This window comes from Eucyclogobius newberryi, unplaced genomic scaffold (assembly GCF_026437365.1).
Source record: "Eucyclogobius newberryi isolate DKJ021-1_F unplaced genomic scaffold, fEucNew1.0.hap1 SCAF_3, whole genome shotgun sequence".
In the NCBI taxonomy this organism is placed as follows: Eukaryota; Metazoa; Chordata; class Actinopteri; order Gobiiformes; family Gobiidae; genus Eucyclogobius; species Eucyclogobius newberryi.
The window spans coordinates 36,901,078-36,927,682 of record NW_027315945.1 but is presented as its reverse complement, the minus strand read 5'-3'; the positions used below and the strand labels follow the sequence as shown (position 1 = coordinate 36,927,682).

Here is a 26,605-nt window from a genome sequence, read left to right as displayed (position 1 = left end):
ATGACCAAAACCTCCCATGTTATTCCAATGGGGAAATCGCCAGAACATGTTTACACTTTAGACTTTCACCAACTCCTCCCAGGGCTTTAGCCCTATTACCTGAAATTTGGTGAGACTCATCTTCAGGGGTGGACCATCAAAAGTTATCCACATTTTTATTCAAAGAGTCACGGTGTCTGTGCAGCAAAGCCGCACATTTTGCCAAGAATTCAAAATAAAATTGCTTTTTGATGTTAAAACAAAGGGGAGAAGATGTGACAGCGTCACAGATTCAGCAGTAGATGTAATAAAAGGACAATTGGGGCGCGTTAAAGCCCCCTCCTCTTGCGGCGTGGCGGCGGCGTGGCGAGGGCCGATCATTGCCGCTTGTGGCTATATTTATTATTATTATTATGTATTATTATTTTTTCATTTTTATTATTATTATTATTTTTCATTTTATTTTATTATGAATTTGTATTAATAGTATTTTTATTATTATCAGTATTTTTTGCATTATTATTATTTTTTTTATTTTTTGCATTATTATTATTTTATTGCTCTCTGGTCGTGTTTCCCTTTTTTTTCTATTTTGTGTATTATTAAATGGTGAAAAAAATAAATTTGAAAAACACCTTTTTTTTAAGTTTCTCGGGTCATTATTGTCCCTCCAATGATACAACCATACGGAATAAAAATAATGATTACTGGGCATGAAACAAACACTGACAACAGCTTCAAAGTTGTCTCTAACTTACTTTAACTCACTTCTCTGGCTCTGGGTCAAATCACAACAAGTTATTGAAGTAACTCCATGTTTGTGGCGCTGTGAGACGTGGCTGAAGCTAGAATGAAAAATGAAACTACCTCTGGTTCATTGTCAGCTTCTTCCCTGCGTTCATGTCCCTCCTCTGCACCTCTACAGCGCTTTAACATCTTTATGTATAATGCATTGCGCTTGGATAATGTGAGGTGCATTATTTTCACCTGAGTCAACGCTCTGTCTTATGGAATCATCTCGCTCGGGCGCGTCGCTCCTCCTCAGCTTAAATGTACCGGGACAAATTTGGACCCTTGAACCTGCGCAGTTCATTTGAGGGTTTGCAGTCCCACGTCGACCACTGCGCGATGAAACTGGGACTGAAGTAACTGAAAAAGTGTAAGAGCGCAGTTCGTCTTTGGTCGCACGACGGTTCTAGGTTTAACTACCGTATCTTCTGGACTATAAGTCGCATCTTTTTTCATAGTTTTGGCCGTGGTGCGACTTATACGTGATATTATTCGTTATTTTCTCAACCACAAGAGGGCGCTCTAGGCTCTAAGCGACGCAGAAGAAGAATCTGCACTTCCTCTACCTCTGGAGTTTGTGGAATTGTTTAGAAGTGACACAGAGGAAGAAGAATTCAATGGATTTAGTGATTTGGGGTAAAACTGATGCTTTGGTAAACTTGTTAGCATGTTCTTTATGCTATAGTTATCTGAATAACTGTTCATATGTTACGTTAACATACCAGACACTTACCACAGTTCTGTCTGTGCCTCATGTAGCTGAAGGTGTTAGCGTTAGCATACGTACACCTATTCACCATGTTCTCTCATCTGTTATTATTTTAAACTGCATTTCAAGATGAAATGTCTGTTCTTGGTCTTGGATTTTGTCGAATAAATTTCCCCCAAAAATACGACTTATACTTCGGTGCGATTTATAGTCCAGGCAATATGGTAATCGGCCCCAAATCGTACCAGTGGAAACATGGCTCATGCGTCCCTCTCTCCCAGACGGGCCCCACATTCACACCGGTCCCCCTCACTCCTCCTGGGCACCGGGGCCGGCCCTCTCCTGACCCCGCACGTCCTTTAATCGCCGCTAACGCGCTAACACCCTGCGACGCCGGCGTTCTGCGGCCTCTTCTTCTACGTTCTCTTGCGCGTCGAGCGGGAGAAACTCGGGCTAATGGGATGGATTGCGTTGACAGCTCCTCCGGGGGATGGAAAGCAGGTTTTCCGACCGGCTCATACTCTAAATCTTTTCTCTAAATAAGCGTGGCATTTGCGCGGGAGCCGTGACCACATCAAGCTAAATTAACTCCGCTGGGATTAGCGCGGACTGATGCAAACGAGACCGGGTGGGCTGGCAAATAAATATGACTTTAACGTAATGAAGCGACGGGTCCTTTAAAGTGACATGTAGAGAGGATTAGTGAGCGTAAACGCCCCATTCACTGCTGCTCCGCAAACTGGTGAAGTGCTGAGGAAACATGACAGAGCGCGGACGAAAAGACTGTCAGGACACGTAATATTAGTCGTGTTATTGGCCTCTAAACACGCTCTTGACCTTTGCTTTTCTCATGTTTAAAATGTAAAACAATGCACTGAAAACCACACAGTACTTTCTATGAGTCGGGCGTTCCCTCGTCGAGATTTGGTGTTTGCGCTCCATCTACTGGCGGCAGAGGGAGATGAACGAAAGCTAGCTTACCCCAACATGCTAATTCAAGCGGGCAGATATCTGCGACAAGCTTGTGGAAAAAAGTGTTAATGAAACTAGTCTGAATGAAGCTGAACTACAATGTTAAAGAAATGTGCCGTTTTATATGTTTAATATCATTTGGTGCGTTTATCTTCTGAGCGGGTCAACTCCACTTAAAATGAGAAAATAGTACGGTGTTGTGCGTAGAATAAAACTGCAGAATTATTCGTTACTGACAACGAGAGAAAAATAAAACACTTACGAGAGATGAGTCAAAATCTCCCTGAAAATCACAATATTAGGAGTGTTTGTGATAGAAGTGTTTTCATGCTCAAAAGGCTCAGTTATGTCGACTTTTCCTCATGTTAACCCATAAAAAACAAGCGTATGTGTCGAAAAAGCCTTTTGGAATGATTTATCACAACAAAGAAGCAATCGGAAAGAGATGGGAAATGTCTTATATGATGTAAGAGGTTTTTTTTTTTTTTATTTCACCTTTATGTAACCAGGAAAGTCCCATTGATATGAAACATCTCTTTTGCAAAACGGCAGCACAGATCGTTTCAGACGGATAACTGACCCATTGAATCCAACAGTTTCCGGAGCAGAATACATCTCTGTGCGTACGTTCGCCACGGCAACAGCACCCTCACTGTCCTTCTGCTTTTGGACAGTTTTCAGGACCCTGTGGCACGAACCTGTCTGAGGATCCCGGCCGCCATCTCGTGCCCGCAGTCGAAGATGATGTGGAACTCCTTTCCTCGCTTCATCTCCTTGAGCAGAGGTTTGGCGTCTTTGGTGTCGGTCGGGAGCTGTCGAATCTTCAGCCGGATGTTGTACCGCGACGGGGCCTTGATGAGCTCCTGGAGCCGGATCAGCCCTGGGAAGAAGAGGAGACAGATCAGAATATGTATGAGTGACCTTTATTTAACCAGGAGTGACCTTTATTTAACCAGGAAAGTCCCAGGCCCCAGAGGGAGGAGCCTATTCTATACGTTTCTATTTGAACCAGAGCACCCGGAGGAAACCTACTGATGAACTGTAAGGGCCTGGACCTGGAGTGTCGCCCCCTGCAGGAGGCCCCGTCTGCTCTGGACCTGGAGTGTCGCCCCCTGCAGGAGGCCCCGTCTGCTCTGGACCAGGTGTGTCGCCCCCTGCAGGAGGCACCGTCTGCTCTGGACCTGGAGTGTCGCCCCCTGCAGGAGGCCCCGTCTGCTCTGGACCAGGTGTGTCGCCCCCTGCAGGAGGCCCCGTCTGCTCTGGACCTGGAGTGTCGCCCCCTGCAGGAGGCCCCGTCTGCTCTGGACCAGGTGTGTCGCCCCCTGCAGGAGGCCCCGTCTGCTCTGGACCAGGTGTGTCGCCCCCTGCAGGAGGCCCCGTCTGCTCTGGACCTGGAGTGTCGCCCCCTGCAGGAGGCCCCGTCTGCTCTGGACCAGGTGTGTCGCCCCCTGCAGGAGGCACCGTCTGCTCTGGACCTGGAGTGTCGCCCCCTGCAGGAGGCTGTCTGCTCTGGACCTGGAGTGTCGCCCCCTGCAGGAGGCCCCGTCTGCTCTGGACCTGGAGTGTCGCCCCCTGCAGGAGGCTGTCTGCTCTGGACCAGGTGTGTCGCCCCCTGCAGGAGGCCCCGTCTGCTCTGGACCAGGAGTGTCGCCCCCTGCAGGAGGCCCCGTCTGCTCTGGACCAGGTGTGTCGCCCCCTGCAGGAGGCCCCGTCTGCTCTGGACCAGGTGTGTCGCCCCCTGCAGGAGGCTGTCTGCTCTGGACCAGGTGTGTCGCCCCCTGCAGGAGGCCCCGTCTGCTCTTGACCTGGAGTGTCGCCCCCTGCAGGAGGCTGTCTGCTCTGGACCAGGTGTGTCGCCCCCTGCAGGAGGCCCCGTCTGCTCTGGACCTGGAGTGTCGCCCCCTGCAGGAGGCCCCGTCTGCTCTGGACCAGGTGTGTCGCCCCCTGCAGGAGGCTGTCTGCTCTGGACCAGGTGTGTCGCCCCCTGCAGGAGGCCCCGTCTGCTCTGGACCAGGAGTGTCGCCCCCTGCAGGAGGCCCCGTCTGCTCTGGACCAGGTGTGTCGCCTCCTGCAGGAGGCCCCGTCTGCTCTGGACCAGGTGTGTCGCCCCCTGCAGGAGGCCCCGTCTGCTCTGGACCAGGTGTGTCGCCCCCTGCAGGAGGCTGTCTGCTCTGGACCAGGTGTGTCGCCCCCTGCAGGAGGCCCCGTCTGCTCTGGACTAGGAGTGTCGACCCCTGCAGGAGGCTCTCTGCTCTGGACCAGGAGTGTCGCCCCCTGCAGGAGGCCCCGTCTGCTCTGGACCTGGAGTGTCGCCCCCTGCAGGAGGCCCCGTCTGCTCTGGACCTGGAGTGTCGCCCCCTGCAGGAGGCCCCGTCTGCTCTGGAGCAGGTGTGTCGCCCCCTGCAGGAGGCCCCGTCTGCTCTGGACCTGGAGTGTCGCCCCCTGCAGGAGGCTGTCTGCTCTGGACCTGGAGTGTCGCCCCCTGCAGGAGGCTGTCTGCTCTGGACCAGGTGTGTCGCCTCCTGCAGGAGGCTGTCTGCTCTGGACCAGGCGTGTCGCCCCCTGCAGGAGGCTCCGTCTGCTCTGGACCAGGAGTGTCGCCCCCTGCAGGAGGCCCCGTCTGCTCTGGACCAGGTGTGTCGCCCCCTGCAGGAGGCCCCGTCTGCTCTGGATCAGGAGTGTCGCCCCCTGCAGGAGGCCCCGTCTGCTCTGGACCAGGAGTGTCGCCCCCTGCAGGAGGCCCCGTCTGCTCTGGACCTGGAGTGTCGCCCCCTGCAGGAGGCCCTGTCTGCTCTGGACCAGGAGTGTCGCCCCCTGCAGGAGGCCCCGTCTGCTCTGGACCAGGTGTGTCGCCCCCTGCAGGAGGCCCCGTCTACTCTGGACCAGGTGTGTCGCCCCCTGCAGGAGGCCCCGTCTGCTCTGGACCAGGTGTGTCGCCCCCTGCAGGAGGCTGTCTGCTCTGGACCTGGAGTGTCGCCCCCTGCAGGAGGCCCCGTCTGCTCTGGACCTGGAGTGTCGCCCCCTGCAGGAGGCCCCGTCTGCTCTGGACCAGGAGTGTCGCCCCCTGCAGGAGGCTGTCTGCTCTGGACCAGGTGTGTCGCCCCCTGCAGGAGGCCCCGTCTGCTCTGGACCAGGAGTGTCGCCCCCTGCAGGAGGCCCCGTCTGCTCTGGACCAGGTGTGTCGCCCCCTGCAGGAGGCCCCGTCTGCTCTGGACCAGGTGTGTCGCCCCCTGCAGGAGGCTGTCTGCTCTGGACCAGGTGTGTCGCCCCCTGCAGGAGGCCCCGTCTGCTCTGGACCAGGAGTGTCGCCCCCTGCAGGAGGCCCCGTCTGCTCTGGACCAGGTGTGTCGCCTCCTGCAGGAGGCCCCGTCTGCTCTGGACCAGGTGTGTCGCCCCCTGCAGGAGGCCCCGTCTGCTCTGGACCAGGTGTGTCGCCCCCTGCAGGAGGCTGTCTGATCTGGACCAGGTGTGTCGCCCCCTGCAGGAGGCCCCGTCTGCTCTGGACCAGGTGTGTCTCCCCCTGCAGGAGGCCCCGTCTGCTCTGGACCAGGAGTGTCGCCCCCTGCAGGAGGCCCCGTCTGCTCTGGACCTGGAGTGTCGCCCCCTGCAGGAGGCCCCGTCTGCTCTGGACCAGGAGTGTCGCCCCCTGCAGGAGGCTGTCTGCTCTGGACCAGGTGTGTCGCCCCCTGCAGGAGGCCCCGTCTGCTCTGGACCAGGAGTGTCGCCCCCTGCAGGAGGCCCCGTCTGCTCTGGACCAGGTGTGTCGCCCCCTGCAGGAGGCCCCGTCTGCTCTGGACCAGGAGTGTCGCCCCCTGCAGGAGGCCCCGTCTGCTCTGGACCAGGTGTGTCGCCTCCTGCAGGAGGCCCCGTCTGCTCTGGACCAGGTGTGTCGCCCCCTGCAGGAGGCCCCGTCTGCTCTGGACCAGGAGTGTCGCCCCCTGCAGGAGGCCCCGTCTGCTCTGGACCAGGTGTGTCGCCCCCTGCAGGAGGCCCCGTCTGCTCTGGACCAGGTGTGTCGCCTCCTGCAGGAGGCCCCGTCTGCTCTGGACCAGGTGTGTCGCCCCCTGCAGGAGGCCCCGTCTGCTCTGGACCAGGTGTGTCGCCCCCTGCAGGAGGCTGTCTGATCTGGACCAGGTGTGTCGCCCCCTGCAGGAGGCCCCGTCTGCTCTGGACCAGGTGTGTCTCCCCCTGCAGGAGGCCCCGTCTGCTCTGGACCAGGAGTGTCGCCCCCTGCAGGAGACCCCGTCTGCTCTGGACCTGGAGTGCCGCCCCCTGCAGGAGGCCCCGTCTGCTCTGGACCTGGAGTGTCGCCCCCTGCAGGAGGCCCCGTCTGCTCTGGACCAGGTGTGTCGCCCCCTGCAGGAGGCCCCGTCTGCTCTGGACCAGGTGTGTCGCCCCCTGCAGGAGGCCCCGTCTGCTCTGGACCAGGAGTGCTGCCCCCTGCAGGACAGTGCATGTTAATGAACGTACAGTGTAAATATGCCAGAATGAGCCGATTGGCCACGTTCCCTCCGTCGCCCCCTGCAGGTCACGACAGGAACAACATGTCACACAAACATGTTCAACACAAGTGACACCATTAGCTCATTAGACGACGCTTCAGAATCCGTGGCTACAGACCTGGTTCCTCTCGAGTCGGTGTTTGAGGTTTGTCTTAAAAGCGCTTAATGTCTGTCCGTCTCTGAGAGCGGCTTTTGACTGACAGCGTTTGTTGTCTCAGAGGGAGCTGCACGATCACCTCCGGTAGTGTTTGATTTGCTGCAGTGTACACGACATATCAGAGTGCTGCAGCCTTAAACATTCACTTTGATATTTGTAATAGTTTTTATTTTATTCGTCTTGATTTTTGCTTGCACATTTCCATTTTGGGACCTTTTGAAGCCTGGAACGCCTCCTCTGTGGGACGTTCAAATAACTTCGCAGATCCAAGAATCATTGTCAGTAAAAAACACAAAATGAACTAACGTCGTAAAACAATAACATCTCCACGGAGACGAGCAGATGGCGAACCCTCCATCAAAAAAAAGTTACATCATTCAGATAAAACATGCCCGTGATCTGGCCCCGCTCCCTACAGGAAACACGCCGCTCCTTTAAAGCCAACATTAGCGCGTTCCCTCGTCTTCCATCTGCTCCGGGTCGGGGGCGGATCATAACGGCGTTCATTACAGCCGAGTGACAACGCAGATCAATTCACAGCTTTTCCCATTCTCCTCTAATTATAGCGCGCCACGAGACCGGGGCCGCCGCAGTCGTTAGCGCAATTACTGCCAAACGACATCAACCAATAAGTGTAGATTTCATTTAGGAGCGCGGGCCCGTCCTCACCAGGGAGACGGGCGCACGGCGGCGGGTTTAAACCAACAGAAAAACATGCAGACAGGAGAAAGACTGATCGTGATTGGCTCCACCAACGCCACGTATCATCCTTTTTGTGGTGGAATAATGAGAGCTGCTACTGCCCTTTCGCCGCTCGATCTCGACTGAACTCGGGGGCGTGGTCGGGCCTCGGGACGATCAACAATAATGTTGTGTATCGGGATTCAAAGTCGTGTCGTTCTTGGCGTATTTCGTACAATCGCGATGATCGGTAACAAAGAGGATTTCCATTTTACCGCCAGATTGTCCCGAAAAAAATCAACGCGTTCCTGTTATTTTCCTCTAGATTAGATGTTTTAGCTAGCTGTTTTTATTTTATTTTCATTTCCTTTTTATATTTTTGTTTTTTTTATTTATTTTCCCCCTCCATTCCTTATTAGGAAATGAGAGGTTTTGTTTATAAGAGTTCTTCTGTTAAAGGTCCGATAACATGCAAAATCGACTTTTCAGAGTTTTTAACCTTCTTACATTGCTATTTGTGCTTCATATTTGTACCCAGAGTGTTTTTTTGATTGATTCCCGCAGTGTTTAGCTATATTACAGACTATCTCCTTTCCTCCAATCTCCAAACTGACGGGGGGTGGGGCAAGACCGCGTCATACCCACAGGCACGCGTCATCATCCCCCCTCACCCTCACCCTCCCCCCTCTCCACCCGCCTCCCCCTCCAGCCTGCCGCCTCCCGCCCCCTTCCCCCCGGCTCCGCGCTGCTGTCCCAATATAAGCCCCGGAGTTTTTCTGCTTCGACGAAACACGGCTCAAAGAGGCCCAAAACGTCATTAATGATATCGCACTCTTTACCATAATCACAATGGTGAAGGTTTATGTGGCAGTTGATGCAGCAACCGGGACAATAAACGGAGAGAAGTTCTATCCGATACCGAAAAAACAGGAAATAAGAGCGCGATGGACATAAGACTTTTATTTATATATATATATATATATATATATATATATATATATATATATATATATATATATATATATATATATATATATATATATATATAGATTTAGATATAGATATAGATATAGATATAGATATATCTGTTGTTAATGTTGATGTGAAGTTCTATCGTTTCTCACTCAGTCGCGCGGCAGGAGCGGCGCAGCGCGGAGCAGACAGCTGTGGGGCCCACGTCACGGGTGGGCGGGGGACACACGCGCTCTGAGACTACATCACGGGTGGGCGGGGGAGCCAGATCGCTCTTCGCAAGGGTGGGGGCGAATATCAAACCAAGCCGTTTGCATTTCCGGGTTGGTGAGGGGGTCCAAGGTCTGGGTGATATTTCTTAACTATTATGTTAAGGGTGTTGCACAACTCTTATTATTATCAATTATACACTTAGGATAGACTACGAAACGTGAAAAAAGCATGTTATGGCACCTTTAAGAGTGTTTTTAAACTTCCTATAAGTTATCTGTCCTTTTCCTCTGTATCTACCTGCGTTGCAACAATGAAATTCCCCCATGTGTGGACAATAAAGGAAAATCTTATCTTATCTTATTTTTCACTTAAAAATGGAACTTATTCATAATGTTTGAGTTTTGATGATTCATATTCGTTACATTTGATACAAAATGTCAACGTTGTCCCTGGTGTTTAGTAAATAATAAAAAATAAAATAATTGTCAACAAGACCAAAAACAATAACAGCAGCCATATTTTCGTGTAATCATTATGAATTATGTCTTATTATGAAGACAGCGACATTATTTTGTCAAAATAAGGACAAACAATTTCAGATTTTTACCAATTTATTTCATTTCTAAAAACGTTCCATCTAGAACTGTGTTTTCCAAACTGTGGTGCGCGGACGCATCTTCAGTTCTAGTATTGACTTAATTTAAAGTGCATTTTATTCACATTTTTGAGTAGTTTCTTAGTTAAAATGACTGTGATCGAAGTGTATTCTCCCTTAAGACCCGGTTTTGCCTTAATTTAGATCTGACACAGTCTGAGCTCTGGTGGGAAACCAAATCTTTTCTTTGGTCGTACTTAGTTTTTAAAAAGTGTGAGAACCACGGATCATACGCTCAATGGGGAAAATCACTTGAAAATAGACACCTAAAAAAAAAAAAGGACAAAATGGGACAATTATTTGTAATTTTAGAATATGCTCTAACTCTTATTTTCTCATATTATTCCTTTATTTACTTTATGTTCTCCCTGGTCCTGCCCGTCTCATTTTTATTTATTTTGTATTATTTTTTTATGTTATATTATTCTATATCATTTTTTTTTCAATCGTATTATTATCATTACGTTTTTTTTTTTCAAATCGTATTATAATCTTTTTTTATATAATAACGTATAATAACGTTATTGCCCAAGTTGGCCACTGTCCAGGGTGTACCCCGCCTAAGGCCCGAAGTCACTGGGATAGGCTCCAGTCACCCGCGACCCCGAAAGGGAACAAGCGGTAGAAAATGAATGGATGGATGGATAATAACGTTTTTTGTTGTTTTGTCGTGTTGTTTTTGTTGCTTCATGTTCTAAAATATATAATAAAGAGAACCACGGCTCTAGACGCATTCAATCACCGTATTTCAACCTTTATTTGTCTGAGTACAACAGAAGTCATTGTTTGAGGAGCCAACAAATCAAAAACACAATCGCTGACTAAAATGCAGCTTTAATCACGTCCACAGAGTCCAGAGTGACTGAATAATGAGCGACACGAGCGTCTGGACGAGCGCTGTACAGTGTAAGATGAGCACGTTATGATCACTTATAGTATTTCGAGTGACATCGCCGGCTTGCTCCTTTACAAAGATCATCTCTGGATCAAAAGGTCAGTGAGATCCGATGTCTGCACTTGGATATGGAACTCTAGTCTTTACTTTTGACCATACAACCTTCTTAAACACAAAAAAAAACGCATCGATAAGCGCGAAACAACTACAAAAGGTGCAAATCGTCTTGTTTAAGCGCAGTTATCGAGTCGTTTTCCCCGTCATTCTCTCTTTACTCAGCTCTAAACGACCTACGATCGCGCCCGACTCGCAAAAACCATCTCGGATAAAGCTCCCGCTCCACAAAGACGAGCGTCGATATCGGCCTTTGTGTCGCCGTCTTTATCCTCGACGCGAGCTCTCTCCCCCCCCCCCGCATCGATCTCCTCCCTCGGAACGGCGGGGAAATCCACCCGCCGCGCTCTCAAACATCTTCGTTCTGAACCGATAAGCGTTGACGGCGGCGACGGGCTTGATTCAATAAACAAAACTCTCTCCGCGAGCCCAAAGCCATCAGTCATTTTAATCGCGCGGCGGCGGGATTACGGGATACGCCACTAATAGCGGCTCATTACGAATACAGATGAGAGGAGCCCGGGCGTCGTTGGTCTGAAATTGAGCTTGACGCGAAAGTCGTTTGCCGGCATCCGCTACGTTTAATCGGAGTTTTTAATGTTCGGCTAATGCGGCGACGGGTTTGAATGACGACGCGCACATTGACAAAACGTACACAACGAGGACGATTCCGGTGGACGTCGATGAAGATTTATGGCTTTAAACAGCAGAAGAAGAAGAAGAAGCCATAAAACAGGCATAATTAATATAAGATAAGATAAGATAATCCTTTATTGTCCCACATGGGGAAATTTCATTGGTGCAACGCAGGTAGATACAGAGGTAGATCCAGAAGAACAGATCACTTATAGGAAGTCTGAAAAACACTTTCAGTAGAAGATCTCCTATAAATAAATAAAAACTCCCATAGACAAATAAATACATAAATACCATTGCATGTGATCCCGACAGTAATTGCACATGAATATGTGTCACGACAGCACATAGATTGCACATGAATTTCACAGTAATTGCACATACGACAGAATTGCACATCAGTATTAGGTTAGGTCAGTATTGCGACGGGATAACGTGACGATCTCCGGGTAAGACGACTGTTCTCTGCAGTTTCATCAGTTCCTCCTTTGTGTAAACGCGGTATGGCGCCGGCCGGGGGGCGGGGCCGGAGCCGGGGGGCGGGGCCGGAGCCGGGGGGCGGGGCCGGAGCCGGGGGACTCAGAGCCAAAACACATCGCAACGACACGACGAAAACACTCAATCCAGCCGAATAAAGTCAAAACAAGTTAATTTAAAGCGATTCCAGTGCGTGTCCCGATCGTTCGTGAAGTTCCTCTTTCATATAAACGTGTATATAAACGTGTACCGACGACACGCCGTACTTTAGCGCGGCCGGAGGGCGCGGGGGGGGGGGCTGGTGGGCTCGCTCGGAGCTAGCTCACGTCACAACAACACAACGAACGCAACGAAAAACTCTCAAATCCAGCCGAAAAAAGTCAAAAACAGTTGAATTAAAAAACTATTCCAGCGCGTGTCCCTATCGTACAATAAAATAGAAAAAATATACTAACTATATTTACAAAATATAGGAGATAAAGCACAATAAGTGTGAGAAAGAAGAGAGAGCGTTTACACCGGGCTGCCAGCTGTACCAGCGCCTTATGACGTATGTATTACGTAGTATTGGGGCATTTTAACGCTTTCTATAACTGAAACGCACGACGGCGAGTTTAAACGAACAGAAAAAACATTCGGACGGAAGAAAGAAAGGTCGAGATTGGCTCCACAAACTTCACACGTCAATCTTTTTATGGTCGAATAACGAGAAGAGCTGCTACTGCCCTTTCGCCGCTCGATCTCGACTGAACTCTGGGGCGTGGTCGAGCCTCGGGACGATAAACAACAATATCGTGTATCGCGATTAAAAAGTCGTGTCGTTCTTGGCGCATTTCGTACCATCGCGATAATCGGTAACAACGATGATTTCCATTTTACTGCCAGATCGTTCAGAAAAAAAAGCAACTTATCCACGTTATTCTCGTCTAGATTGTGGTTGTTTTGACTTAAAACATAGAACTTATTCATAATTTGTTCCACGTCAACAAAAGCATTAAGAACAGAAACTGACAGAACGCATTACGACTGGTGCGACGCAGAATGTAAAAAAAGGCGAATCGTTCTTTTTACGCTCATAGTTTTCTCGCCTATTCTTTGGCAAAAAACGCATTTAACGTCATTTTACGCAGTTTTTCCGATTGATTCTCCCGATGCAAACAAACCCAAGTGAGACTGTTTGTTTGGGCCCAGTTCATGGCGTTTTAAATGCTTTTAAACGGTCATAACTGATGACTCACGGTCTTTTAAACCCCGTAGAGACTCTTGCATTGAGTTCTTTACCGTTTTCCAGCATCGTTCCTTCCTGCGCTGGGCGATGGGGACTTTTTACAGATACAGTACGCTCGCCTCTTCTTGCAGAGTCATTCATGCCTCCTTGTGTTTCATAACGAGCTGCGAGCGACTTGTGAGCGTGTATCTTCAGCTGAGGCCCGATGGTGCTCGCCGTTTGTCCACACGCCGACTTCAACGCCGTCCTGAGCGTCCGGACGGAGACGGTTCTAAAAGATGTGGAAACACGATCGCTGACCTGAACCTGTCACCGCTTCAGAAGACCAACTCTTTGATGTGGTTTTCCGTGGGTCGTGCTGCAGAAGCCTCCAGGACTCGTTTCTCTCCTCGTTAAATAAAAGGTTAGATTTTGAAAAGTGCATCATCTTGGAACGTGGGATATTAGGGCGTGGTCACAGATGTGGTTATAGGGCGTGGTCACAGATGTGGTTATAGGGCGTGGTCACAGATGTCGTTATTTGGTTCTAAATTGGGCCCATTTTAGTTTTGATTTGGACTTGATTTGGTCCTTTTCTAGTCCTTGATTAATCCTGGTGTCAATCCTCAAACTTTATCTAAAACTATCAAATAAATGCTTTTGGTGTGGTTCAAAGATGATGGAAAAAATACTTTGAAATTAATGATATTTTGCTTCTTCTTTTTTTCTTCTTTTTTTCAAGGTTTGACGAGTTTTGTTTTTTTTTCTTAATAAAAATATATAAAAATAAATATGCATTATGAATTGTTTTGATGGATATTTCATAATAATCTGATTTGCTTATTTTTTCTCAAGTAAAAGTACAAATATCAAACTATATATATTTAAAAGTATTAAAGTACTCCTTTAAAAATACACTTTAAGACAATTTTTTTATTAAAGCATTAAATTGTAGTAAATCTTGATGAAAAATTATGTTACAGAAAATTGTCCAGATTATTTTTCTGTATAAAAAGTATAATTTTGTTTGTTCAAAGGAAACTAAAAAAACCTCTCCATAAACGTGCTAAAAACATAAAAACAAACCCCTCAGCCATTTCAGTGAGTCTAAAACCTTCAGAAAATATACTTTAACTTTTCAGTCCAGTTAAGAAATGCAGTAGAGTAGAAAGTACAAATACGTGCTCTGAAGTAAAACGTACATAAGTAAACGACATATGCTTAAAAAGTACAGCACTTTTACTTCTGTACACCCCTGAACATGACTATTACACGGATACAAGCAGGTGATGGCACAACGTACTTCTGTCCTGAATACTTCTACTTCCTTCTTTTGTGTGTCTGTTACACGTTATGCATCAAAGGAACGCTCTACACTCGCCGTTAAACGCTCGAATCCTCCGCACATTCGGTCCTTCGTCGTTGGTGTCGACGGCGACGATAAACTAATGAAAGCAGCTTCTGAACGCGGCGTTGACAAAGTGTGAAGCGAACGCGTCCAGAGCAGATGCCGCTGAAGGCCTAATGAACAAGGCTGTCTCTCAAAGCCACAACACAGATGTTCGGCGGGCGCTCGCTTTACCGAGTCGTCCGATACGGCAGCCGTTAAAAGAACACATTTTCAGAGCACTAAAAGAATGTCTCTCCCCAGTAGCAGCGTCTTCCATAAATGAGGAATGGAAACTTTGCTGACAGTGTATTAAAGATTCCACTTATTTGACATCCAATTAAATCTTGCACAGTCTTATTCTGGGAGCTGAAAAGTGTTTTCAAATCTAAATATTTGAATACGACGGTACATTTATAGAACGTCTGGAGTGAATTACGTCAGGATTAAGTTGGGGCGTATCTCTGAGGATCTGGGCCTTGTAGTCCAGGGGTTAGGCCTTGTAGTCCCGGGGTTAGACCTTGTAGTTCAGGGTTAGACCTTGTAGTTCAGGGTTAAACCTTGTAGTTCAGGGTTAGACCTTGTAGTTCAGGGTTAGACCTTGTAGTTCAGGGTTAAACCTTGTAGTTCAGGGTTAGACCTTGTAGTTCAGGGTTAGACCTTGTAGTTCAGGGTTAAACCTTGTAGTTCAGGGTTAGACCTTGTAGTTCAGGGTTAGACCTTGTAGTTCAGGGTTAAACCTTGTAGTTCAGGGTTAGACCTTGTAGTTCAGGGTTAGACCTTGTAGTTCAGGGTTAGACCTTGTAGTTCAGGGTTAAACCTTGTAGTTCAGGGTTAGACCTTGTAATTCAGGGTTAGACCTTGTAGTTCAGGGTTAAACCTTGTAGTTCAGGGTTAGACCTTGTAGTTCAGGGTTAGACCTTGTAGTTCAGGGTTAAACCTTGTAGTTCAGGGTTAGACCTTGTAGTTCAGGGTTAGACCTTGTAGTTCAGGGTTAAACCTTGTAGTTCAGGGTTAGACCTTGTAGTTCAGGGTTAGACCTTGTAGTTCAGGGTTAAACCTTGTAGTTCAGGGTTAGACCTTGTAGTTCAGGGTTAAACCTTGTAGTTCAGGGTTAGACCTTGTAGTTCAGGGTTAGACCTTGTAGTTCAGGGTTAAACCTTGTAGTTCAGGGTTAGACCTTGTAGTTCAGGGTTAGACCTTGTAGTTCAGGGTTAAACCTTGTAGTTCAGGGTTAGACCTTGTAGTTCAGGGTTAGACCTTGTAGTTCAGGGTTAAACCTTGTAGTTCAGGGTTAGACCTTGTAGTTCAGGGTTAGACCTTGTAGTTCAGGGTTAAACCTTGTAGTTCAGGGTTAAACCTTGTAGTTCAGGGTTAGACCTTGTAGTTCAGGGTTAGACCTTGTAGTTCAGGGTTAAACCTTGTAGTTCAGGGTTAGACCTTGTAGTTCAGGGTTAGACCTTGTAGTTCGGGGTTAGACCTTGTCGTTTGGGGTTAGACCTTGTAGTCCGGGGATTGACCTTGTAGTTCAGGGTTAGACCTTGTAGTTCAGGGTTAGACCTTGTAGTTCAGGGTTAGACCTTGTAGTTCAGGGTTAGACCTTGTAGTTCAGGGTTAGACCTTGTAGTTCAGGGTTAGACCTTGTAGTACCTTGTAGTTCAGGGTTAGACCTTGTAGTTCAGGGTTAGACCTTGTAGTTCAGGGTTAAACCTTGTAGTTCAGGGTTAGACCTTGTAGTTCAGGGTTAGACCTTGTAGTTCAGGGTTAAACCTTGTAGTTCAGGGTTAGACCTTGTAGTTCAGGGTTAGACCTTGTAGTTCAGGGTTAAACCTTGTAGTTCAGGGTTAGACCTTGTAGTTCAGGGTTAGACCTTGTAGTTCAGGGTTAAACCTTGTAGTTCAGGGTTAGACCTTGTAGTTCAGGGTTAGACCTTGTAGTTCAGGGTTAAACCTTGTAGTTCAGGGTTAGACCTTGTAGTTCAGGGTTAGACCTTGTAGTTCAGGGTTAAACCTTGTAGTTCAGGGTTAGACCTTGTAGTTCAGGGTTAGACCTTGTAGTTCAGGGTTAAACCTTGTAGTTCAGGGTTAGACCTTGTAGTTCAGGGTTAGACCTTGTAGTTCAGGGTTAAACCTTGTAGTTCAGGGTTAGACCTTGTAGTTCAGGGTTAGACCTTGTAGTTCAGGGTTAAACCTTGTAGTTCAGGGTTAGACCTTGTAGTTCAGGGTTAGACCTTGTAGTTCAGGGTTAAACCTTGTAGTTCAGGGTTAAACCTTGTAGTTCAGGGTTAGACCTTGTAGTTCAGGGTTAGACCTTGTAGTTCAGGGTTAAACCTTGTAGTTCAGGGTTAGACCTTGTAGTTCAGGGTTAGACCTTGTAGTTCGGGGTTAGACCTTGTCGTTTGGGGTTAGACCTTGTAGTCCGGGGATTGACCTTGTAGTTCAGGGTTAGACCTTGTAGTTCAGGGTTAGACCTTGTAGTTCGTGGTTAGACCTTGTAGTTCAGGGTTAAACCTTGTAGTTCAGGGTTAGACCTTGTAGTTCAGGGTTAGACCTTGTAGTTCAGGGTTAAACCTTGTAGTTCAGGGTTAGACCTTGAAGTTCAGGGTTAGACCTTGTAGTTCAGGGTTAGACATTGTAGTTCAGGGTTAGACCTTGTAGTTCAGGGTTAAACCTTGTAGTTCAGGGTTAGACCTTGTAGTTCAGGGTTAGACCTTGTAGTTCAGGGTTAGACCTTGTAGTTTCAGGGTTAGACCATGTAGTCCGGGGATTGACCTTGTAGTTCAGGGTTAGACCTTGTAGTCCGGGGTTAGACCTTGTTGTTTGGGGTTAGACCTTGTAGTCCGGGGATTGACCTTGTAGTTCAGGGTTAGACCTTGTAGTTCAGGGTTAGACCTTGTAGTCCGGGGTTAGACCTTGTTGTTTGGGGTTAGACCTTGTAGTCCGGGGTTAGACCTTGTAGTCTGGGGTTTGTCCTGGTTTCAAACTGGTTAATTTCTTGGTTTGACATGGTTTGGTTCTGTTTTTGACCTGCTTCAGACCTGCTTTAGTCCTGGTTTAGACCTGATTTAGTCCTGGTTTGGACCTGCTTTAGTCCTGCTTCAGACCTGCTTCAGACCTGCTTTAGTCCTGGTCTAGACCTGGTTTAGCCCGAGTTTCCTTGATCCAAAAGTGCCGTCTCTTTTAGTCATTCCACCCGTGGTTCTTCTTCTTTATTGACTAATCCAACATCACTTGTTTACTTCACACTCAAATATTCATGACGACTGTGGAGTGAGTGTCGATGAATGTTTTACATTTGATCGCGGGCCAAACGAGCACAGACTCTCCAGCTTTTGGCCGGTGGAGACGGAAAACAGATTTGGTTTAACAAGAGCTCAGCGTAACCGGGACACGCTGCATTTTTATCGTACAATTTGTAAATGAGTATTCTGCAGATGTAGTAGATCTAATAGTTTATGAGCTGTCCACAAACGCCGGCAAATATCTGACAACAACAACGAGTAATAACTAATAAGGCCATCGGGTGAGAAATAATCAACATTTTCTTACCTTTCTCTGCAAAAACAAAATAAAAGCTGCAGCCGGGGTTATTTTTATGAACAAAAAACAATGACTTTTAAAAGGAAAATGTATTCAGCCAAACCTCATTTTCACTGAGAGACGACTGGATGTAAGACCTCTAGATTAAAACATTAAATTAACTTTTTCATTAACGATTAGACAGAACTGACTATGAATGCTGGGTATTACTCAAAAGCTCTAAGTGGATTAATATTTTATGACTTTTAGCAGTGAAGAGAAGCTCAAAACATCTATTTAAAAGCTGCTATGACCGTGTTGTCTGATCAAAAACATGCCCGACTTGTTTTTTAGCTTCATTTACACGTTTTACACTCGTCGAAAGTAAATATTTGGAGCTCTTCTGGTCTGTTTTTCAGGCCATAAATCATCTTCAGACTCAAATCGCATTCATTACAACTGCGTGCCAATGTTAGCATGTTGTGGCCGGTTGCTAATGGCTAGCTAAGGTTCGTTCTCACATGGTAATTCACTCTGCTGCCAGTAGATGGAGTGCTAACACTAAATCCTGATGAGGGAAGGCCCGACTGATAATGGTAATAATATGATTTTCAATACATACATTTAAAACTAATTATTATTCATCTTTATTTAGAACTCATTGAGATCAAGGCCATTTTTTTGTATTATTATAGTTATTATTTTTTCTAATAATAAAGGACATGAAAAAACACAACAGCATATTTGAGAAAAAAAAAATAATGAAATAAAATGTATGTATTTTATGTTCTTTCATCTGTTTAAAGATCCAAAATCAAATAATGAATAATATGTGTGTTTAATGCTCTGAATCATGAACAGTAAAGAGTCACATTCATTACAACTGCGTGCCTATGTTAGCATGTCGGGGCCGGTTGGTAATGGCTAGCTTTTGTTCGTTCCCACATGGTAATTCCCTCTGCTGCCAGTAGATGGAGTGCTAACACCAACTTCTGATGAGGGAACGCCTGACTGGTAGAAAATAATGTGATTTTCAAAACTAACCCTTACAAAATTATCATTATTAACCTTTATTTAGAACTCATCTAGATGGATTATTTTTAATTTTTTCCCCCCAAAAAAATGTTAAAAAACAAAGGGAAAAACACAACAGCACATTTAAGAACATATAGAAGTAAATAAAATGTATGTATTTAATGTTCTTAAACCTTTTTAAAGGCCAAAATCAAATGAAAAGTGTGTTTAATGCTCTGAATCTTTAGAACATGAACAGTAATATGGAAGTAAAAATAATTGTACGCCGTTCCAAAAGTATTTGATTTACACCATCCCTCTAAAGCCATCTCCTGAGCCGCCGCCCGATGGGCCGATGACTCACCGAGCGCCACGCGGCCGGGGTCAAGGTTAACGGGACCCCGACCGCACCGTCCCGGCATTCACGCTCGCTCGGCGCCAAACGCAAAGATTAAAATCGCAACAGCGGTCGCGGCGCTTCGATAGCCGCTCGGGACACGCGCGCGCCGCCGCCGCATCCTTTGGCGCTATAAATAAAAGTGCCAGTAGAATATGGGCCAGTAACGGCATTAGAATCATCCGTGTTATTAAACGTCTCCACGCGGCAGATAAATCTGGCAGGGAAACGAGCTCGCCGACAGAAGCGACGCCATATTGTTCTGCAGTTAAAACCACCCCGACTATGTAAATATAGTCGTGCGCTTTGTTCCCCTGCCACGAAATGAGTTCAGCGTGATTAATACGGAAAGAGCAGCGACGTTTGCGTGTATTATTTTAAGGCAAATCACATGCGCGTAAGGCCGTTGTAATCTAGAATCTTCTGTCCCGATGGAATAAGGTTTTTTAGTTTTTTTTTAATGCGGTTAAAAAAAAACTATGCACAAACTTAAATAAGACAATGAGTCAAAAAGTGAACCAATTAAGTCACATTTACTTTGACTTTCTTAAAATAAAGATTTGCCTAAAGAACAGTTAGAGTTTTGTCTTTATTTCAGGTGCTGTGGCGTTTTTTCCTCATTTCAAGTGAGAAAACGCTTGTGTTTTTCTTATTTTAAGTCAAAGAAGACACAGTCGTTGTCTTGTCCTCGCACTTGGCTAGATCCCGTTACCTCAAAAACCACACCGTTGTTCCTTTTAGCTGAAAGAATAAATGATAAAACTGTGGAAAGGAAACACAGAATAGTGTGTATGAGCCGACATGTGCGTGACAACGTTTTTGGAGAAGAATTAAATCACAAGACTCATTACAAACATGTCCACAGTCAATGTCAATATGAGCTAAGATGCTAATTCTAGTGTTAGTTAGCGCTAGTTAGCAGTACGGCGCTAGTTAGCACACGCCGTTAGTTAGCATACAGCGCTAACATGGCTAAACACACACATTTCTTTAACAACTCAAAATGTACCAATATAATATAAATACTTAGTTCAACAGGAAGTGGGAAACGGCGCCACTTCCGGTTTACCAAAATAAATCGTACATTATAACATAACCTCTGGGTGGCTCATAAGTACTCAGAACAGTAGTCAAAATACTATTTATTTCAAACACTTTTCACCTGATCTTATTTTAGATTTCCAGTGTCACTTCTTACATAAGCTGTTGAACATTATGGTAAATGATGTGGTTCGTGTGGTTTTAATAGAGCCAATGAGGAGGTTGTATGTGGCACAGGTATCGGCATCGGTCAAATAAACAAAAGCTAGCTTGCCCCAACATAGTCATGTAAGCACACAGCTGTAATGAACGAGTCCGGCGATGATTTATCTAAGGATTTTTGTCACAGTCGCAAACAGCAAACCAACTGCAATTATTTATGTCACTTTACTCTACTTCCTCTGCAAACAACTGAATATCCCCTCTTTTTTTGGCTTCCCCGTTTAGACTTCTACAAACACGTTAACTTGCAGTTCTTGTCTCTGTTTAGCAGCAGGAATTTGATAGTTTCCCCCCAAAAAAATTCCACCCTAAAGTCTGATCAAAAACATGTTAAAGATGAAATATATATCATACTTCTACTTGCAGCTAAAGGTAGTCCTGACCTGATGGAGACGAATCCCCTTAAAGTGAATGTTTATGAGACTATGACAAGCAAATAATGGACAAAACGACAAAAACGAGGGTCGTACGTAACCGCTGGTAACCACAGCGTTATGGAACGTGTCATTCAGAAGCGTAATAGTGAAATGAGGACGTAAACCCCCGAATCCTCGTCCCTGTGCGGTGCATTTATCACACCGCCCGATGCGTTTCACTCTCGGGAGACTCCGACGGGCCTAATAAACGCTTAGACTCGATCAAATATTCATGCGCAGCGAGACACGGCGCCGTCCTCCGTCTGCTCCAATTATACAGCGTCAACACGGATCAGAGCCACACCTCGGGCTGCGGCGTGTGAAGAGAAACCCTAGATTTATTTACCTTTGAGTCATCGCATGTGTTTAGACTATTTGTTATTTAGACATTTTTTTATGGATTTATTGAGTTGAAGAAAAATAATGTATACGTTTGACATTTCTAGGGTAATTTTATGCAATTTATAGGGGCCGTACATGATTTTTTTTACCCATGTAATGAAGAAAAATCAGTTTTCCCTCGATCTGGCCTCTGAAAGTTGTGGAAAGCAATAATAAAACGCATCGCTGTGAATAATTAAGATGCTCAAAATACTTTAGGTAAGTGAGCGTTACATGTGGACTAATGAGTTTAAAATGAACTAGTTCTGTTTTTCACATTTTTAAGACATTTTTGTAGAATCTAAAAATAGGCATTGTAATGAACCATCTGAAAAGATTGCGCCGCATATCAAACAATCCAGTAATGGTACTGAAGATAAGCCTGTTAAAACACCACAAACACATAGTATTTATTTTTAATCACCAGTTATATTCAATAACAACCATAATACATTTGCATTGTTGCTTTTGGTTGGTTTCAGTGTATTTTTTGCTTTTTGTTTGTTTATAGGTATTAGTTGTTAGTCCCTTGTTGTCGTAAAGCGTATGTATTATGTATTATTTTATTAGGCCAATAACACAAAGTGACGAAAGTACCTGTCAGTGACCAAGGACCCACACCATGACGGAAAATGTATAGTTTATGATATTTGAAAAATGGGAAACATTGTTTTCACATCGGAATTATTCTTTCTTCTTCTTCTTCTTCTTCTTTTTCTCGGGACCAACCCGCCTATTTTTCATCCAGTGAACATTGACGAAAAGTCACAAAAATTGGCACACCTCTAAAAATTGTGCCTCTCTACATTCTGTCCTTTTTCTAAAATGAAAAAAATGTGCGCGTCAGCGCCCCCAAATGTCCAAAACATTGATTGAGAAATAGGAAATGGGAAAAAAAAAATCTGATCGGAGAATCATGAAATTTGGCACAGAGGTAGATGGTGACAAGAGAAGTAAAAAAAAAATGACGGCAATGCCGTCCACCCAACCAAATGTCGGCCATATTGGATCAAAATTTGCTAAGCATGACTCTGGAGTTTTTCCATATGTCGTACTTTTACGAAATCCTCCTAGCGCGTTTGCCCGAAACAGCTGACATTTTGTGAAAATGGTGTTGAGGAGTGGGACATCAAAAGTGATCAAAATGACTTTGATATATGTAACCGTCTCTGTGCGGCGAAGCCGCAAACTGTGGCTAGAATTTCTGAAAATTCCCAAATTTTTTATTTGCTGCCGTTTACGCAGACAATGTCTGAATTGCGTCAAATTTGAAACAGTTGTTAATCCCTTGGCCATAAACCTACTTGAAGTGAAAAACGTTATTTTGGCGTGATAGCGCCCCCTATAGAGTGAAATACATTTTACATGGAGGTTAAAATATTTAGTTTTTCGAAATGTTACGAAATTTGGCAAAGAATTCCATTTTGGCATCCCGATCAAAAAAGTCAAGGAGATCTGTGTCATATTTGTTACGGCGTGGCCGTAGCGATAACAGGAACCTCCCATGTTATTCCAATGGGGAAATCTCCATATCTCTGAAATGTGGACATGCACTTTATACTTTCACAAACTCCTCGTAGGGCGTTAGCCCAATTAACCTCTTAAACAATTAATCAGGCGACGCATTAACATCTCAAAGGAGAAGGGTGAATCAAGAGCCGGAGAAAGTTAGCGCGCATTCAAAATAAAATGGCACTTTAAACAGGAAAGATGATTCCGACACGACTACGGCCGGTTAATTCGCCGTAAATGCGCTCGTACCAGTCTGTTCCCGGCAGCTGGAACGCTCAGCCGGACGGGGATCCATCGAGGCGGAGAGTGTTTGGGAGTGAAAGCCGGAGCTGAAAAGTGTCATTTAAAAGCTTTTACCTGCAATCGCTAAGTGAGCGTGAAGCATCGAGCACTCGTCCGAGGCCCAGAGTCAGAAGAAGACAAAAACTGTGCGAGTGGGAGTCAACTAGTCTATTAAAGCTTTATCCCTTTATTTACAGAGCACATTTTATACACAGACAATAAGAATAAGAATATTTATAAGGCAGGACATTCACGAGACACTCTTATTTCAGAGTCTCACTGAGTCAATGAACGGAGCGAGAGGGAAAAGACTTTCCACCAACTTTGCACCAAGTTTATGGAACCAAACTCAAAGACTTTTTAAATTAAAGGATTTTATGCGTTTTAATGAATTGAAAGCACTTGTAAAATACTATCCACAGCGTTACTCCGTATTGTGTGTTTTTCTTTTGAATACATTTGTTTTATTTGTTCTAATTTTATTTATCTTGATAGTCTGTTACCGTTTGTTAGAAAAAGAGAGCGTTTTTCCCTGTATGATTAAATAAAAGCAGTAAAAAGAAATAAACAGGAAATAAATATGTAAAAGTCACAGAGGATCACATACTCATGTGGTTTGATATCTCACTTTAGGTTCACACTTTCCCCACATTAAAATTGAGATTAAACCAACTAAACCTGTACTTGAGCCTGAATAACTGTAAAATGGTGGTGTTTCTTCTCACAATAATCATATATATTCCTACACTCCAAAATTGGATTATGAATATTATTTTGACAAAGCATTTTCATTTATGTGAATATGTATCAATTTTTCAATATATTTTGTATGTCTATATGTTTTATTTATGTATCTATTTGAAAAAACATAGATTAGCAATACTAATAATGCAGTATCAGAGTGTAGAAGGGCTTTTAACAGATCCGATTTCAGTAAATGATGTATCAAAGGAGTTTAACATCAATAAAAGCAATAAATACAGGCGGAAATAACCATTTTAAAACAGGAAGTAGGAAGAAAAACATAGTTCTTTACCACACAAGATCAAATACAATCAACATTTGAATACTTCTTCTACGATACCGACAAAAAGCTGTCTGAATTATTGAGTTATCATTTGTGTAATATTTAGGATGGACTTGCAACCAATATGGAAATGTATTTTTCTGTTGAATACATATTTTTACTATGCGGACAACCAAATAAACTAATCACTAATTCACAGATATGTAAAAAAAAAACACTATATATAATAGGAGAGCAATACTTTCTGCACTACCTAAGTAAATCTGTGTTCATAGTAAGCCTATTTTCATTCTTTTTTTTTTTTATCTTACAGCCTATTTTTATAGGAAAGGTCCAAAGACTGGCCCTTGTGGAGAATCTATGTACAAACCTACAGAGTGGCAAGTCCATTCAGACATTTAAATACAAGTTTCAACTAGTTTAAATGTCAAAAAATGCATACAATTTAACATTTTTGTCCCAATAAGTTGACAAATGTGTGAAATAAACCACTGAACACAATGAAACAAAAGCACGTACGCGTTCGCCGCTTCGATCCGACTCATTCCCAGCCGCCTTCTCATTAAAGATGCAGAGGACGTCCCATATCGTAATCAATCATATTCGTCGCCGCAAACAAACAAAAAGGGCATTTGGCGGAGTTAGAAATCGAACCGAGCGAGAAAGTGAACAATTGAAAAGCCATCGAGCGGATCCTGGCACCGACGTGATGGATGAAGTCAGCGCCCAAACCCGCCGAGCTAATTATGAAGCGAAGACGAGAAACCGCTACACACTTTGTCCTCCGCTCCGACAAGCTCCACGTTCATTCTGAAGTTTAACCTGTTACCACCCACCTATTTTCTTCTACAGTGACAATAGTGTTTGGATATGAATATGAACTTGTTTTACGCCGCTACGTTCGCCTTTAATCACATTTCAGTTGTTTGTAATTGTCAGTGATGAATTTGTGTCTTTTTCATTGAGAGTTTTAAGAAAATCCTTGGTAAGCGTTGTTCTAAAGTACAATTTACAGTGTATATTTAATACTTTTATTCCACTCTAAAGTAAAACATGATTCCTGAATGGTTTGAAGTCTTGTTTTGTAGGTTTTGGTCCTGATTTTGACCAAAATATACATTAAAAAGTCAAAAAATGGTGAAGAATTTATTGACTAAAACAAACCAGAGCAATTTTTCATATTGTGTTATTTATAATATACATTAATGTTGTAGAAACACATCTCAAAATGCTTCAACTTTTACTCTTTTTACTTGTTTTGCGCCTGAATCTGAAGAAAATTGTGCACTTTTGTGTTAATAGCAATAATTTATGTTTGGGAAATTTAAAGTGGAAACCATGTTTATTTGCTTTTTTTTTTTTTTTGAAGCTGAATACAACATTATGGTTAATCTATATGAGATATTTAATACTTATACTCCACTCTACAGTAGAGCATGATTCCTGAATGGTTTGAAGTCTTATTTTTGTAGGTTTTGGTCCTGACTTAGACAAAAATATACATTAAAAAACTAGAAACAGTGAGGAATTTATTGACAAAAACAACTAACACAATTTTTCGTATTGTGTTATTAATAATGTACAATAATGTTTTGTAGTTGATTTTTTAATAAGTCATATTTTTACTTGTTTTGCTCAAGAAAATTATTTAATTATGATATACATTAATGTTATAGAAAAAAACTTTTCGAAATGCATCTACTTTTACTTGTGTAGTTGATTTTTAATAAGTAATAGTTTTACTTGCTTTGCTTCTGAATCTGAAGAAAATTGTGTACTTTTTTCGATATTGAAAGTGGAAACCATGTTTATTTGCTTTTAATAAGATTTATTTATTTATTTTTTAAGCTGAATACAAAATTGTGGTTAATAAATCCGATAAAAACAACATATTGTGCTTCTTTCTGGTCGTCTTGCTCATCCGTCTCTGTCCGGTTGAAATATTGCTTTTCTCGTCCCAAACCGTGGCAGATTTAAACTTCCTGTTCCTCTTCTGGCCGAGCTGAGAGGACGGTCCCGGTGGGCGTGTTACTCAACGATGACGGACACAACCGGAGCTCTCCCCGAGAAACATGACCCCATTCAGAGGAAAAGAATGTTCCAACACGTCCCCGAGTCCCCCAACACGTCCCCCAGCGGAGCCCCCGTTCCAGTACTATTCCGTGTATTTGGTATGAATGGAGAGTGGATAGAAGTTCACGTCGTTAGCCTCATTTCTTAAAGGTTTTCACTCTTACGCGCTGAAGATCTAAAGGTGAGAACGTGTTTTTTTGGCGGTAAAAAACGTTCTGATTGGTCAAGGGCGGAGCCAACGACACCTAAGACGCAGCGGGGTCTGAGTAAAGTGTCCTCCGGACGTTGTGGCATCAAATACTGCAAAACATCAGCACCGAATCCAACTGAAAAACTAAAAGGTCAAAGGGTAAACGCTAACAAACCGTCCGGATTTG

The 26,605-nt window shown here is 44.6% G+C and overlaps 1 protein-coding gene across 4 annotated transcripts in view; it reads right to left on the bottom strand.

The window, feature by feature from the left end:
* Positions 1 to 26,605, bottom strand: part of grik2 (glutamate receptor, ionotropic, kainate 2) — a 472,281-nt gene that overhangs the window by 236,972 nt on the left and 208,704 nt on the right. For all 4 annotated transcript variants that reach the window (XM_072460039.1, XM_072460040.1, XM_072460041.1 and 1 more), the window contains exon 4: positions 3,148 to 3,329. In XM_072460039.1, coding sequence (XP_072316140.1) covers positions 3,148 to 3,329 — 182 coding nt within the window. The remainder of the gene's footprint in view (positions 1 to 3,147; positions 3,330 to 26,605) is intronic.